Source organism: Pongo pygmaeus, chromosome 11 (genome assembly GCF_028885625.2).
Source record: "Pongo pygmaeus isolate AG05252 chromosome 11, NHGRI_mPonPyg2-v2.0_pri, whole genome shotgun sequence".
Classification (NCBI taxonomy): Eukaryota; Metazoa; Chordata; class Mammalia; order Primates; family Hominidae; genus Pongo; species Pongo pygmaeus.
This window is the reverse complement of record NC_072384.2, coordinates 82,501,486-82,516,628: the sequence shown is the minus strand read 5'-3', so window position 1 is coordinate 82,516,628 and position 15,143 is coordinate 82,501,486. Positions and strand designations below refer to the sequence as shown.

Sequence of the window (15,143 nt, the reverse complement as noted above, 5' to 3'; positions counted from 1 at the left end):
AAATGACACAAAAAAACCCCCCATCATTTCTGCAACAAGTAATATGCTAAGTAAGACAAACTGTATTTAGTGGCAAACCTTCCCTGGAGGAGTAATTATGTTAGCACTCATTTAAAAGCAATATGCATCAGTGGCCATAATGGAATGACACAGTTCTTGTACTAATGATTCAAAGTTATCTAGAAAATGTCTTTTTGCCATAACAGGAGAAAATCTGACAATGTTAGAATTTGACAGATAAAAATAACTTACAGGGGCAAAGAAATCAACAAGCCATGGTTCTTTGTCATTGGCAGGAAAATTTTGAGGTCCAAGCGTGGTAACATGAGAATTCACACTTTCTTTGGCAAAGGCAAGTATATCATATAGAATCTTCTTTCCTTTCAAAGTGAATGAGAGAAATTAAAATCCAAATTCTGCTTTTTGTATGCACAGAGACATTTCAAAGTTTTAATACTCAAAATACTAAAGAAGATACATTATGAACAAATTGATTTTGGTGAGGTTTTAGTGTTCTGTATACTATACAGGGCTTAGCTCTGATAGAAGCACTCTTTTCTTGCACACTCTCCTGTTTCCTGGACTAGTTAAAAATGTCAAAATTGGCCAGGTGCGGTGGCTCACGCCTGTAATCCCAGCACTTTGGGAGGCCGAGGTGGGCGGATCACAAGGTCAAGAGATCGAGACCATCCTGGCCAACATGGTGAAACCCCCGTCTCTACTAAAAATACAAAAAATTAGCTGGGCGTGGTGGCGCATGCCTGTAGTGCTAGCTACTCAGGAGGCTGAGGCAGAAGAATTGCTTGAACCTGGGAGGTGGAGGTTGCAGTGAGCAGTGATCTCGCCACTGCACTCCAGCCTGGTGACAGAGTGAGACTCCATCTCAAAAAAAAAAAAAAAAAAAAAATCAAAATCTCTTTGAAATGTTCCCTTATCTTCAGAGGTAGAATAATGACTTTTTTATAGGATTCTTTAAATTATTTATGCTTACTTCAGTGATTACTATGGCCTAACTCCTAAATCGTTTTCTACAACCTAGACTTCTCTTATGAATTCAAAACCCATATTACCAACTGCCCAGTGAAAAGTTGTACTTGGATATCACATAAACACGTCAAACACAATACACTCCTGCATAATGATATTTCAGGCAATGGTGGACCACATATATGATGGGGTCCCATAAGATTATAATGGAGCTGAAAAATTCCTATGGCTCAGTGATGGTGTTGCTGTTGTAATTCTGTAATGCAACACATTACCCCTTTTCTATGTTTAGATACATTTAGATACACAAACTCTTACCGCTGTGTTACAGTTGCTTATGGTATTCAGTACACTGTAACACATTGTACAGATGTAGCCTAGGAGCAATAGGCTATACTGTATAGCCTAGATGTGTAGTGGACTATACCATCTAGCTTTTTTTAAGTACACTCTCTGATGTTTGCACAACAATGAAATCACCTAATGACACATTTCTCAGAAGACGTCTCTGTCATTGACACATGGCAATATATTCAAATTGAGGCTGTGTTATTTTCCTCCAAACCTGCTCCTTTTCTCACCATCCTTATCTTGGCAACAACATAATTATCCACTAGGTGCCTAAATATAATTCCAAAGAGTGAACCTTGACTTCTTTCTCTGCTCTGTATCATAATAATTCTATCCATTCCATCTCTTACCATTTCCAACCCATTGCTACTGCCTGAACTCAGTGTGGCCTTCTGCAATAACCTAGCTAGTTTCTTCACCCAGCCTTCCTTAACTAATCCATTTTCTACGTTGCTACCACAGTCCACTTACATTGAACAGTACAATCACTCAACTGCAATTTCGTCAAGTCAGAAACATAGGTATTATTCTTGACTCTCCTCTCTCTCTTGACCTCCCACACATCTCAACAGTCACCAAGTAATACTGATTTTGCATTCTTGGTCTTTTACAAATCTACTTCTCTTCATCTCTGTTACTATCCGAGAAGCTAGCTACCATATTGAAGCAGCCCTACAAAGGCCCACATGATGAGGAACTGAGGCCTCTGCCAACACCCAGCGAGGAACTTAGGCCTCCTGACATATGAGGCCTCCTGACAATCACAGGAGTAAGCTTGGAACCAGACCCTGTAGCCAGTCTAGCCTTCAGATGACCACAGACCTTGCGTATTTTGAATGCAACCTCCTGAGAAAATCCGTGTCTGTAACTACCCAGCTAAACTTTTCTCAGATTCCTGACCACCAAAAACTGTGAATTAATACATGTTTGTTTTAAACCACTGAGTTTTGGGGTAATTTACTACTAAGCAATAGACAATAAATACTGTCCACTGCAAACATTTTTAAAAACTTGTCCATAAAAAAAATAAAAAAATAAAAATTTGTCCATTTACTTGTCTGTTTTCCCTAATAGTCCACAATGTTCTTTGTATTAGAGATTACTTAGTTCACATTTTTTCCTGTTCCTCAGTACTGTACCTGGTACATGCAGATGCTCAATAACTATTTTAATCCAAAGAAACAATGTAAGTTCTATTACAAAGTTAGTAAGAGCACATAAAAGGAAGTGCTTGGAGATTCATAATATATTTCCCAGGGAAGAAGCTGCTTTAAGTTTTGAAAGGCAATTTGGAGTTTGCTAAATATTCTGTGGAACACGAAGGAGTGATTACAATGCAGGAGGAAAAATCATGTGTGAAGGCACAGAGGAGTGAAAAGAACACGGCATTCACAAAGATCCAAAGGTAGCTGGAGCTAAGACTATCTGGAGGGGCAGCAGTGGGAATTAAGACTGGAAAAACTGGCAGAGCCAGACTGTGAACATACCCTATCCACTTAACAAACATTTCCTGAGTTCTTACTATGTGCCAGGCACCATTCTAGGTGCTGGAGATAGAGCAGTGAGCAAAACAGACATGATTATTGCTTCTATGCTAAGGAATCTGAAGCTTATGCTATAAGAAATAAGGAAAGTCAAGGCAGAAAAGTGACACAAGAATGGATAATAAATGCAAACAAAACAAGGAATCGATTTTAAGGAAGAAAGGCTAGGAGATAAGCAATCCTCCCAGAGGATATTATAATAGATGAAGGAGATGATGGGCCTGAAACAAAGCAGTAAGCACAGAGAAGAGGGGGGGTCTGAGAACTATTTTAGAGATAAAAAAGAGTATCATTCCATTATTAAAACTTAGTCATTTCTAGCACTTTTAGTGCATGGTATAGTTTAATGGCTATAAGCCTAGGTTTTGGAGTCAGACAAATTTGGATTCAAAATCTACCATGGCTAGTTTCTAGTTGTCTGTCATAGGGCAAGTTACTTAACCTTTCTGAGTCTCCATTTTCTCCTTCACTGGGCTGTTGTAAAGATAAAAATGAATCACGTATGCAAGGCTTTTGGCAGAATGTCTGACTTGTAGACAGCAGTGAACAAACAGTAGTTACTGTAAGGGTTATCTTACCCCAAGCCTTTGCTCACAAAGTTCCTCCAGCCTAGAGGTCTCACTTCTTTTTCCCCTATAGTTGCTTGGGGAAATTGAGCACTTTATGCTCAATTCAAATACCACTTCTTGACCTCTACTATGCAGAAGTCTATTTGATCTTGTTGTAGTTAATATACAATGATCATTAAAGTATTTTTTATGTTTTCTTATGGATCTCCCTCCTCCGTTCCCTACTACACTATTTTAAACTTCTTGAAGGAGTTCATGTCTTACAAATTTATATCCTCAACATTGAAAGCAGTGCTAGGTGCTAATGGGCATTTCATCGGTATCTGTTATTCACTTAACTGTATGGTAGTTGGTAGTCTGTGTGTTTCTTTTGCTATATTTGACCTCTTTCAGGACAAGGACTCTGCTGTAGTCCAAACTCTTGGAATTGAGACTGCACTCACATGAATGCAGAGCTAAAGTCCTAAATATGCTGAAATAAAATTATAAATGCAAGAAAGATAACAAGGCAGTTAATGGAGAAGTCTGGAAGTCTAGTGGGAGAAAAATCCAAAAGAATGTCTGGAAATTGCCTATAATGGCTGAGATGATACACACGGCAAGCTGGAATATAAACTGCAGGTGTTGCTTACTTTTGCGAACAAGGAGGGCTTAAATTTCTCATTAGCTTGATTTATCACCAGAAACCCTGATCAAAATACTGAATAGAGAAAAGGCATTTATGTTAAAAAGAAGGGTAAAGAGAATAAAATGACTACATATAATTCAAAATATCTGTCCTGATATTTACTGAGAGAAGTTATTTACAATAAGCATGTCCATACAAAATAAGTTTAAAAAGCACAATTAGAAAACTTCTATTTGAAAATGAAGCTAAGTTTTCTATCATTTTTTCCATTCTTACCATGATGAATTTCATATTCTTTGGTTCCTTGTCCTTTAAATACTGCTAGAGACGGCTGAAAAACATACAGATTACTACAGATGTCTGGTGCAGAGGAACAGTCAAACCTGCCAACCTAAAGGAGAAAAAGAAGGTCAAATTTGATAAAAATACTGTCTTATCCATTTGATTTGTAAATATTTATGATAATCTAAAAATGGCATTGCCCTAATGACACAGTTTTTAAACAGAAGCTAATAGGCTATGAAAATAAGAGACAGAAATAATTCATTTACATTCAATACTAAGACTCAATTTAGTTAAAAAATGCTTCCTAGAGAGTTAAAAAATCCTGAGGAATTCCCAAGAAAATATGAAGTTATTCCAGAAACCTACTTTTTGAAGATGTAGAGAATGTTTATATAATCTTGAGATAGAGGAGAGATCACTTTCAGAAGCAGAAATAATGAAGAAAAAAGTGATGTTTTCAAACAGCGTGAAAAAGAAGAGCGTAAGCACAACAGCCAAATGATAAACCGGGAACAAATTTGTGGCATTTAAGACAGAAAATCCATTAAGAAACAAGATGGGCCACGCGCATTGGCTCATGCCTATAATCCCAGCACTTGAGGAGGCTGAGGTAGCTGAATCGCCTGAGGTCAGGAGTTTGAGATCAGCCTGACCAATATGGTGAAACCACGTCTCTACTAAAAATACAAAAATTAGCCAGGCATGGTGGCTTGCACCTGTAGTCCCAGCTACTTGGGAGGCTGAGGCAGCAGAACTGCTTGAATCTGGGAGGTGGAGGTTGCAGTGAGCCGAGATCGCACCACTACACTCCAGCCTGGCTGACAGAGTGACACTACATTGCATTAAAAAAAAAGAAAAAAAAGAAAAAGCTGGACAAACATCCCATCAGAAAAAAGAAAATGGGCCACAGATATAAAGAGAAAATTAACTAGAGAACAATTATGATTTGTTAATAATCATGAAAAAGTATTCTTCCCCCGACCAGTTGAAAGCAATTAAATGAAAGTGAATATTGTTAACATATCACTTATGGCCTATCGGAATTGTGAAGATTATAAAGAACGATAGTACCATGGTGGGCACAGCGTGGAGAAATGGCCACTCACGTGCTGTCAGTGAGAAAACTTTCTGAAGGACTCTAGTAATGAGAATAAAAACCATTTAAGAAAACATAACCTTGAGTTGAAAATTTCCCATATGGCCAGGTGTGGTGGCTCACGCCTGTAATCCCAGCACTTTGGGAGGCTGAGGTGGGAGGATCACCTGAGGTCAGGAGTTCGAGGCCAGCTTGGCCAACATGGAGAATCCCAGTCTCTATTAAAAGTACAAAAATCAGCCGGACTTGGTGGCATGCGCCTGTAGTCCCAGCTACTCAGGAGGGAATCACTGGAACTCGGAATCACTTGAACCCGTGAGGCTGAGGTTGCAGTGAGTCAAGAGCACGCCACTGCACTCCAGCCTGGGTGACAGAATGACTCTGTCTCAAAAGAAAAGAAAAGAAAATTTTCCATACTAAAGACAAGTTCTGCATCATTTGATATAAAAAATAAAGGAAACAACATAAAATCAGTAAGAGAGGATTTCCTAAACAATTATGGCATAACCATATAGTAAGCCACTATGTAGCCTTTAGGGAATAAGGAGGCTATACATGTGTACATGGATATAGAGATTTTATATCCATATAAATATATATGCATTTTTACATGTCTGTGAAAAAGTTTATGATATTGTTGTACGACAAAAGTTAAAAAAAAAGCATATAGTGAATCCATTTTGATTAAAACACAGACATATAAATTTACATGTGTATGTCTATTACAATGGCCATTACAATATGTATGCATGTGCACACATATACATATGCCTACATACGCATATGGGCACTCACAAAATGTTTAAATGGTTATATAGAGTAAATACGTAGCAGGGTTATGAACAATGTTAGGAGTACGGGTGATTTTTTTAGATAATTGCTTTATTTTTGTACTTATTTATTGTCCTGATTTTTAAACAATGACCAAGAATTATTTATATAAAGAAATAAGAATTAAAAAAAATGGAAAGATAACCTCGTACCGTATGCATTCCAGAAAAGTTGTGTGATACAGGTTTATCAAATGCCAAAATAAATGAAAATTAACCACTTTCAGATTACATATAAACTTTTAATAAAAAAGAGGAAAAGAAAGCACAAACCAAGACTAAAAGCACTTATAGGCTTCTTATAATTTCAAATAAGAGTTTTTATGTTATTTAAAATTTAATTATATGTATTAAATTAACAACAAAGTACACCAGCAGAAGGCTAGGCAGAATACATTTTTCTTACTTGAATATGATCATTTTTAAGTAGAGTTTTTAGTTTTTTCAACTCAGGATCATTTGAATTTTCATTTTTTCCAAAATGAAAAAATAAGAGCCACCGATGATGAGCCAAACGATCCTTAAAAGTGATAAAGAAAAGGAAATGTCAGAGATGGGAAATTCTAAGGGTTCTAATCTTCATTCCTATGACTTGAAGTTAGTTTTAGCTCCCCTACCCATTACTTCAAAATACTATCTAAAATTCGGACCCACTCATTCTCTTATTTTGTAGTTTACTTAGAATAATGGTATGTAAAATAAACAAATATTACAGGAGGGTTAGTCACTAAATTATAAAATCTTAAAGTAGATGACTGCCAAAAACAAATACATGATTTTAACAGCATATAGCTAAAAAGTTGGGTGGCAAAGTTGTCAGCTTTTTCAGGCTTAGCACATAAGATCTGGTAGTGATACAGACTTCAAAAGATCTGTGGCTAGGAAGTATCTCGTTTTGTGCAAAAGTAACTGTGGTTTTTGTCACTACTTTTAAATGGCAAAAACTGCAATTACTTTTGCACCAACCTAACAGAAAAAAACTGATTCTACCACAAGCAATATTTCTCAGCATTCTATCCATAAACTGAATACTTCTTCTTAGTAATCAATATAATCCATTCTGTAAGCAAGAACAAAAAGTTATGAATCAGAGCCAAAGTTGCTCTGATTAAAATTCTGCCTTTTCTGATGTTCCTTTTGAAGCCCACCTTCAGGACTGAGTAGGTTTTCCAGAACTACAGATCCATCCTGAATTAGCAACACCAGATCTCCAATTAGAATTTAACCTACAATTGACTAATATATAATCCTTTGAAACTGCTACTTTAAATTCTCTCTAGAGATGAATAAAACAAATGCTGATTTTAAAATGTTAAGACTTGAAATGTTACGAACATTCATTGCTACTTATCTTTATTAATAAAAACATTACCTCTAGTGTGTGTGCCGAAAGTAGTTCAAAATCTGGAAGATTATGTATTACTTCCAAATATATTTCTTTAGCATCCAATGAGTTAAGAAACTAGAAAAAGAAAATCACATTGTAATCTTTTTGAATAAATATTCATTATATTTGATATCTTTATTTTGTTTTTTCAATTTCCAATGTAGTATTTTTAGGAAAACGATTATAGAAGGTAAATAGTTTTTCAAATAATTCCAAATGTCTTTTTTCAAAAAAAAGTGTATTTTGGCAATTATCAAAAATATTATATAACTAAGCTGTTTCTTAAACAGTGATATACAATAAATTCCATTATAAGGTGTTGCATTAACTGGAATTTTTAATTAACTATGATGTGTATTCTATAAAAATCCTCAGAATAATCCTGAGTGACCTCCCAATCATCAAGAAAAACCACATTATGTTTAGCTTAATTTTAATGCTAACCATGTTTTACAGAATGCCAATGTTTTACACATTCACTTAATAATTTTTATGACACTAGAAGGAAGAATAACAGACTATCAAAGACACTTCATTCCCCAACCAATAATTAAGATTAATTAAGAGGAACTTAGAAGTGGAAAATTGGAATGGACTTATTGCTCATCATAGAGGTTTTCATCTAAAAACCAAACCACTTAGGAGTTTTTAGAGTAAAATATAATGATACAGATCTTATCTTAAACTTGTTTTCGGCCCGAGTCTCTTATTTAAAACACAAATGAGTATAAAAGGCCCTTCTAACACATCTTCTTTATTTCTGTCAATATTTTATCCTCAGCATACTTTGTCATGTAACTCTCTCTCTCTGCTGGTCTGATTCTCTCAATGAAGCAGCTGTTATTATAAAGAATGCAGCAATGGTTACATCAAGAAAATGTATATGAAAGTTGACAAAACAGAGTTTAATATATGTCTTTAATTATGAACCATCTATGTTTAACAGTTTAAGTATTACTTGAAAGATCTAAAATTCACTAAAAACTTGTACGAACAATCATGGAATCCACAGCTTAATCATGCTAGACATGAGAACAAACACATGGCTAAAAATAATAGGTACAACATAAGAATAAAAATTCAGGTTTTTTTCCTAAGATTCTTTTCTTAAAAATAAAAAAATAAAAATAAAAATAAAAAAATATATATATAATTTTTTATATATATATATATATATAGCATAAACATTCTTAGAGGTCTATATGAAATAGTTCCTGCTATCAAAGAGCTTAAAATGCCAAAACAAATCTTTCACGCCTCAGTTCCATATCTTACTCACTTTAGTTCTATTCACTATGAAGACTTTTACTAAAATGCCTATTACACAGCCTATATAAACTTGCAGTGATTAATCTACTGGAATCTCATTATAAACCTGTTTCTGTTAGAGGAGAATTTGTTAGTTACACCCATAAAGGATTGCTGTCTTATCTAGCCTCTAAATTCCACCTACCAGATACATTTAGCTGGCATACTGTTTTGTATTTTTTAAAACCTCAATGCGGCCGGACGCGGTGGCTCACGCCTGTAATCCCAGCACTTTGGGAGGCCGAGGCCGGTGGATCACAAGGTCAGGAGATCGAGACCATCCTGGCTAACACGGTGAAACCCCGTCTCTGCTAAAAATACAAAAAATTAGCTGGGTGTGGCGGCATGCACCTGTAGTCCCAGCTACTCGGGAGGCTGAGGCAGGAGAATGGTGTGAACCCGTGAGGTGGAGCTTGCAGTGAGCGGAGACTGCGCCACTGCACTCCAGCCTGGGAGACATAGCAAGACTCTGTCTCAAAAGAAAAAAAAAAAAAAAAAAAAAAAACAAAAACAGCCTGAAGGCTTTTGGGGAGGGACAAGTAGTGTTTAATTCACCACTCCCTGTTATTACATTTCCAGAGTCACTCATTTCTGTTTCCTGTCTCAGACAGCCTTTGACCTTGTAATTTTCTATCATGAAGCCCAGAGATTATAATACTCAAGGCAAGAGGCTCTATTGTTGGACAGGGTGTAGGCAATCCTTGTGGACTGATGGCACAGAATAAACTAGTACAACTTTTCTGGAGGGCAATCTGGCAATACCAATTGAGTTTAAAATGGCCACAGTGCTCCCATTCTAAACAGATAACTGAAAAAGTGCACAAGGAAAAAGATACAAGATTGCTCATTACAACATTGCTTATCATCCTGAGAAAGTAGAAACACACCAAGAATGAACTGATTAAACTAAGTATTCAGTGACTTACCATCCAGGGATCATTCATTACTTCAAGGATAATGTATACATATTCATTTATAAAATGTCCATTTTTTAAATAAGAAAGGATTTTCCTGATACACTGAGTGAAAAAACTAGATTACAAAATAGAATCTACTATATGATCCCATTTATGAAAAATTACATATCTGTATCCATCCATCCATTTGATGTGTATAAACACGTTTTAAAGATAAAGCCATAGATTTTCTTGATGAATTGGTTATAAGGTATGAGAAAAAGAGAAATCAAGAATAACTCCAGGGCATTTGGCTTGAATAATAAAAGGACAGAGTTTTCATCAAATAATACGGGAAAAAACTGGATGAAGCAGATTTATGGGGGGATATTGGGAATATGGTTATAGGCATTTAAATTTGAGACACTGACTAACATCCCAGGGGAGACAGTGAATGAGCAGTGATATATACATACATACACACATACATATACATACACAAGCACACACACACACATCCACACATATATGTATAGGTGCACGTATATAATACATCTGGAGTGCAGAACAGAGGTTTGAGTCACAGATATAAACTAGAGAATTGCTGGCACAAAGTCGTAATTGCATATATATTTCAGTAGAGATCTGGATGGGTATTTACCAAGATTTGATGGTGGCTGTCTATTAGTGATTTGGTTTCAGGGAATTTTGCATCTTCTTTTACAGCTCTGTGCCATATATGAATTTCTGAAATGAGTATATGTTATCTTTATCAACATCTAAAAAAGCAGAATTAAAGTACAGAGGGAAAACTAAGGGAGATTTGTCTTATCAGAGTGTTTATTTTCTTTTGGGATTCCGCAGTGACCCATCCAATATCCCACTATTTATCTCAGCTCCTTGAAAACTAGATTGAGCCTCAGTTTCCTCACTCAAACTTAAGGAGGTATACCACATTACAAGATGTCAAAACTGAGTTTACACCAGAATCCCAAGGGGTGCTTTAGAAAAATACTTAGGCCCCAGCCAAAACTACCACTGATCTATATTTTTAACATTAGAAAATAAACAATTAGGTTGGGCGTGGTGACTCACGCCTGTAATCCCAGCTCTCTGGGAGGCCTAGGTGGGCGGATCATCTGACATCGGGAGTTCAAGACCAGCCTGGCCAACATGGCGAAACCCCGTCTCTACTAAAAGTACAAAAATTAGCCAGGCATGATGGCAGGCACCTGTAATCCCAGCTACTCAGGAGGCTGAGGCAGAAGAATCACTTGAACCCAGGAGACAGAAGTTGCACTGAGCCAAGATCACGCCACTGCACTACAGCCTGGGCGACAAGAGCAAGATTCCATCTCAAAAAAAAGAAAATACACAATTAAATAGAAAACAATGAAAACTCATGGTATAAATGCTCTTTTGTATAACCTAGAAATGTACTCCATACTTTTGGGGTTTAAAAATATAATGGTTTTAAATGTAGGGTAATTTTAAATGTAAAGATGTAATGACTTTAAATGAAATGTAATCATCAGTTTAAAAATAATCCTGGGGAGGAGCCAAGATGGCCGAATAGGAAGAGCTCCAGTCTACAGCTCCCAGCGTGAGCGACACAGACCGGTGATTTTGGCATTTGCATCTGAGGTACCGGGTTCATCTCACTAGGGAGTGCCAGACAGTGGGCGCAGGACAGTGGGTGCAGCGTACCGTGCACGAGCCGAAGCAGGGCGAGGCATTGCCTCACTCGGGAAGCACAAGGGGTCAGGGAGTTCCCTTTCCTGATCAAGGAAAGGGGTGACAGACGGCACCTGGAAAATCGGGTCACTTCCACCCTAATACTGCACTTTTCCGACGGGCTTAGGAAACAGCACACCAGGAGATTATATCCTGCACCTGGCTCGGAGGGTCCTACGCCCACGGAGTCTCGCTGATTGCTAGCACAGCAGTCTGAGATCAGACTGCAAGGCGGCAGCGAGGCTGGGGGAGGGGCGCCCGCCATTGCCCAGGCTTGCTTAGGTAAACAAAGCAGCTGGGAAGCTCGAACTGGGTGGAGCCCACCACAGCTCAAGGAGGCCTGCCTGCCTCTATAGGCTCCACCTCTGGGGCAGGGCACAGACAAACAAAAAGACAGCAGTAACCTCTGCAGACTTAAATGTCCCTGTCTGACAGCTTTGAAAAGAGCAGTGGTTCTCCCAGCATGGAGGTGGAGATATGAGAACGGGCAGACTGCCTCCTCAAGTGGGTCCCTGACCCCTGAGCAGCCTAACTGGGAGGCACCCCCCAGTAGGGGCAGACTGACACCTCACACAGCCGGGTACTCCTCTGAGACAAAATTTCAAGAGGAACGATCAGACAGCAGCATTCGTGGTTCACGAAAATCCGCTGTTCTGCAGACACCGCTGCTGATAGCCAGGCAAACAGGGTCTGGAGTGGACCTCTAGCAAACTCCAACAGACCTGCAGCTGAGGGTCCTGTCTGTTAGAAGGAAAACTAACAAACAGAAAGGACATCCACACCAAAAACCCATCTGTACATCACCATCATCAAAGACCAAAAGTAGATAAAACCACAAAGATGGGGAAAAAACAGAGCACAAAAACTGGAAACTCTAAAAAGCAGAGCGCCTCTCCTCCTCCAAAGGAACATAGTTCCTCACCAGCAACGGAACAAAGCTGGACGGAGAATGACTTTGACGAGAGAAGAAGGCTTCAGACGATCAAACTACTCTGAACTACAGGAGGAAATTCAAAGCAAAGGCAAAGAAGTTGAAAACTTTGAAAAAAATTTAGACGAATGTATAACTAGAATAACCAATACAGAGAAGTGCTTAAAGGAGCTGAGGGAGCTGAAAGCCAAGGCTCGAGAACTATGTGAAGAATGCAGAAGCCTCAGGAGCCGATGCGATCAAATGGAAGAAAGGGTATCAGTGATGGAAGACGAAATAAATGAAATGAAGCGAGAAGGGAAGTTTAAAGAAAAAAGAATAAAAAGAAATGAACAAAGCCTCCAAGAAATATGGGACTATGTGAAAAGACCAAATCTACGTCTGATTGGTGTACCTGAAAGTGACGAGGAGAATGGAACCAAGTTGGAAAACACTCTGCGGGATATTAGCCAGGAGAACTTCCCCAATCTAGCAAGGCAGGCCAACGTTCAGATTCAGGAAATACAGAGAACGCAACAAAGATACTCCTCAAGAAGAGCAACTCCAAGACACATAATTGTCAGATTCACCAAAGTTGAAATGAAGGAAAAAATGTTAAGGGCAGCCAGAGAGAAAGGTCGGGTTACCCACAAAGGGAAGCCCATCAGACTAACAGCGGATCTCTCAGCAGAAACTCTACAAGCCAGAAGAGAGTGGGGGCCAATATTCAACATTCTTAAAGAAAAGAATTTTCATATCCAGCCAAACTAAGCTTCATAAGTGAAGGAGAAACAAAATACTTTACACACAAGCAAATGCTGAGAGATTCTGTCACCACCAGGCCTGCCCTAAAACAGCTCCTGAAGGAAGCACTAAACGTGGAAAGGAACAACAGGTACCAGCCGCTGCAAAATCATGCCAAAATGTAAAGACCACCAAGACTAGCAAGAAACTGCATCAACTAACCAGCAAAATAACCAGCTAACATCATAATGACAGGATCAAATTCACACATAACAACATTAACTTTAAATGTAAATGGACTAAATGCTCCAATTAAAAGACACAGACGGGCAAATTGGATAAAGAGTCAAGACCCATCAGTGTGCTGTATTCAGGAAACCCATCTCACGTGTAGAGACACACAGGCTCAAAATAAAAGGATGGAGGAAGATCTACCAAGCAAATGGAAAACAAAAAAAGGCAGGGGTTGCAATCCTAGTCTCTGATAAAACAGACTTTAAACCAACAAAGATCAAAAGAGACAAAGAAGGCCATTACATAATGGTAAAGGGATCAATTCAACAAGAAGAGCTAACTATCCTAAATATATATGCACCCAATACAGGAGCACCCAGATTCATAAAGCAAGTCCTGAGTGACCTACAAAGAGACTTAGACTCCCACACAATAATAATGGGAGACTTTAACACCCCACTGTCAACATTAGACAGATCAACAAGACAGAAAGTTAATAAGGATACCCAGGAATTGAACTGAGCTCTACACCAAGCAGAGCTAACAGACATCTACAGAACTCTCCACCCCAAATTAACAGAATATACATTTTTTTCAGCACCACACCACACCTATTCCAAAACTGACCACGTAGTTGGAAGTAAAGCTCTCCTCAGCAAATGTAAAAGAACAGAAATTATAACAAACTGTCTCTCAGACCACAGTGCAATCAAACTAGAACTCAGGATTAAGAAACTCACTCAAAACCGCTCAACTACATGGAAACTGAACAACCTGCTCCTGAATGACTACTGGGTACATAACAAACTGAAGGCAGAAATAAAAATGTTCTTTGAAACCAATGAGAACAAAGACACAACATACCAGAATCTCTGGGACACATTCAAAGCAGTGTGTAGAGGGAAATTTATAGCACTAAATGCCCACAGGAGAAAGCAGGAAAGATCCAAAATTGACACCCTAACATCACAATTAAAAGAACTAGAAAAGCAAGAGCAAACACATTCAAAAGCTGGCAGAAGGCAAGAAATAACTAAAATCAGAGCAGAACTGAAGGAAATAGAGACACAAAAAACCCTTCAAAAAATTAATGAATCCAGGAGCTGGTTTTTTGAAAGGATCAACAAAATTGATAGACCGCTAGCAAGATTAATAAAGAAAAAAAGAGAGAAGAATCAAATAGATGCAATAAAAAATGATAAAGGGGATATCACCACCGATCCCACAGAAATACAAACTACCATCAGAGAATACTACAAACACCTCTACGCAAATAAACTAGAAAATCTAGAAGAAATGGATAAATTCCTCGACACATACACTCTCCCAAGACTAAACCAGGAAGAAGTTGAATCTCTGAATAGACCAATAACAGGCTCTGAAATTGTGGCAATAATCAATAGCCTACCAACCAAAAAGAGTCCAGGACCAGATGGATTCACAGCCGAATTCTACCAGAGGTACAAGGAGGAACTGGTACCATTCCTTCTGAAACTATCCCAATCAATAGAAAAAGAGGGAATCCTCCCTAACTCATTTTATGACGACAGCATCATCCTGATACCAAAGCTGGGCAGAGACACAACCAAAAAAGAGAATTTTAGACCAATATCCTTCATGAACACTGATGCAAACATCCT

General features: G+C 38.1%; 1 protein-coding gene and 1 long non-coding RNA gene across 3 annotated transcripts in view; both read right to left on the bottom strand.

Annotated features, from left to right (window-relative positions):
- DNAJC10 (DnaJ heat shock protein family (Hsp40) member C10) overlaps window positions 1–15,143 on the bottom strand; it is a 63,889-nt gene that overhangs the window by 26,690 nt on the left and 22,056 nt on the right. For both annotated transcript variants that reach the window (XM_054478981.2, XM_063647674.1), the window contains 4 exons: window positions 7,663–7,752; window positions 6,697–6,810; window positions 4,356–4,470; window positions 253–380 (listed from right to left, as the gene is read on the bottom strand). In XM_054478981.2, coding sequence (XP_054334956.1) covers window positions 253–380; window positions 4,356–4,470; window positions 6,697–6,810; window positions 7,663–7,752 — 447 coding nt within the window. The remainder of the gene's footprint in view (window positions 1–252; window positions 381–4,355; window positions 4,471–6,696; window positions 6,811–7,662; window positions 7,753–15,143) is intronic.
- On the bottom strand, window positions 7,812–11,869 carry LOC134737698 (uncharacterized). Its single transcript, XR_010122855.1, has 2 exons — window positions 10,543–11,869; window positions 7,812–8,514 (listed from the first exon to the last, which is right to left on the bottom strand). It is a non-coding gene; the product is annotated as an uncharacterized LOC134737698 (long non-coding RNA).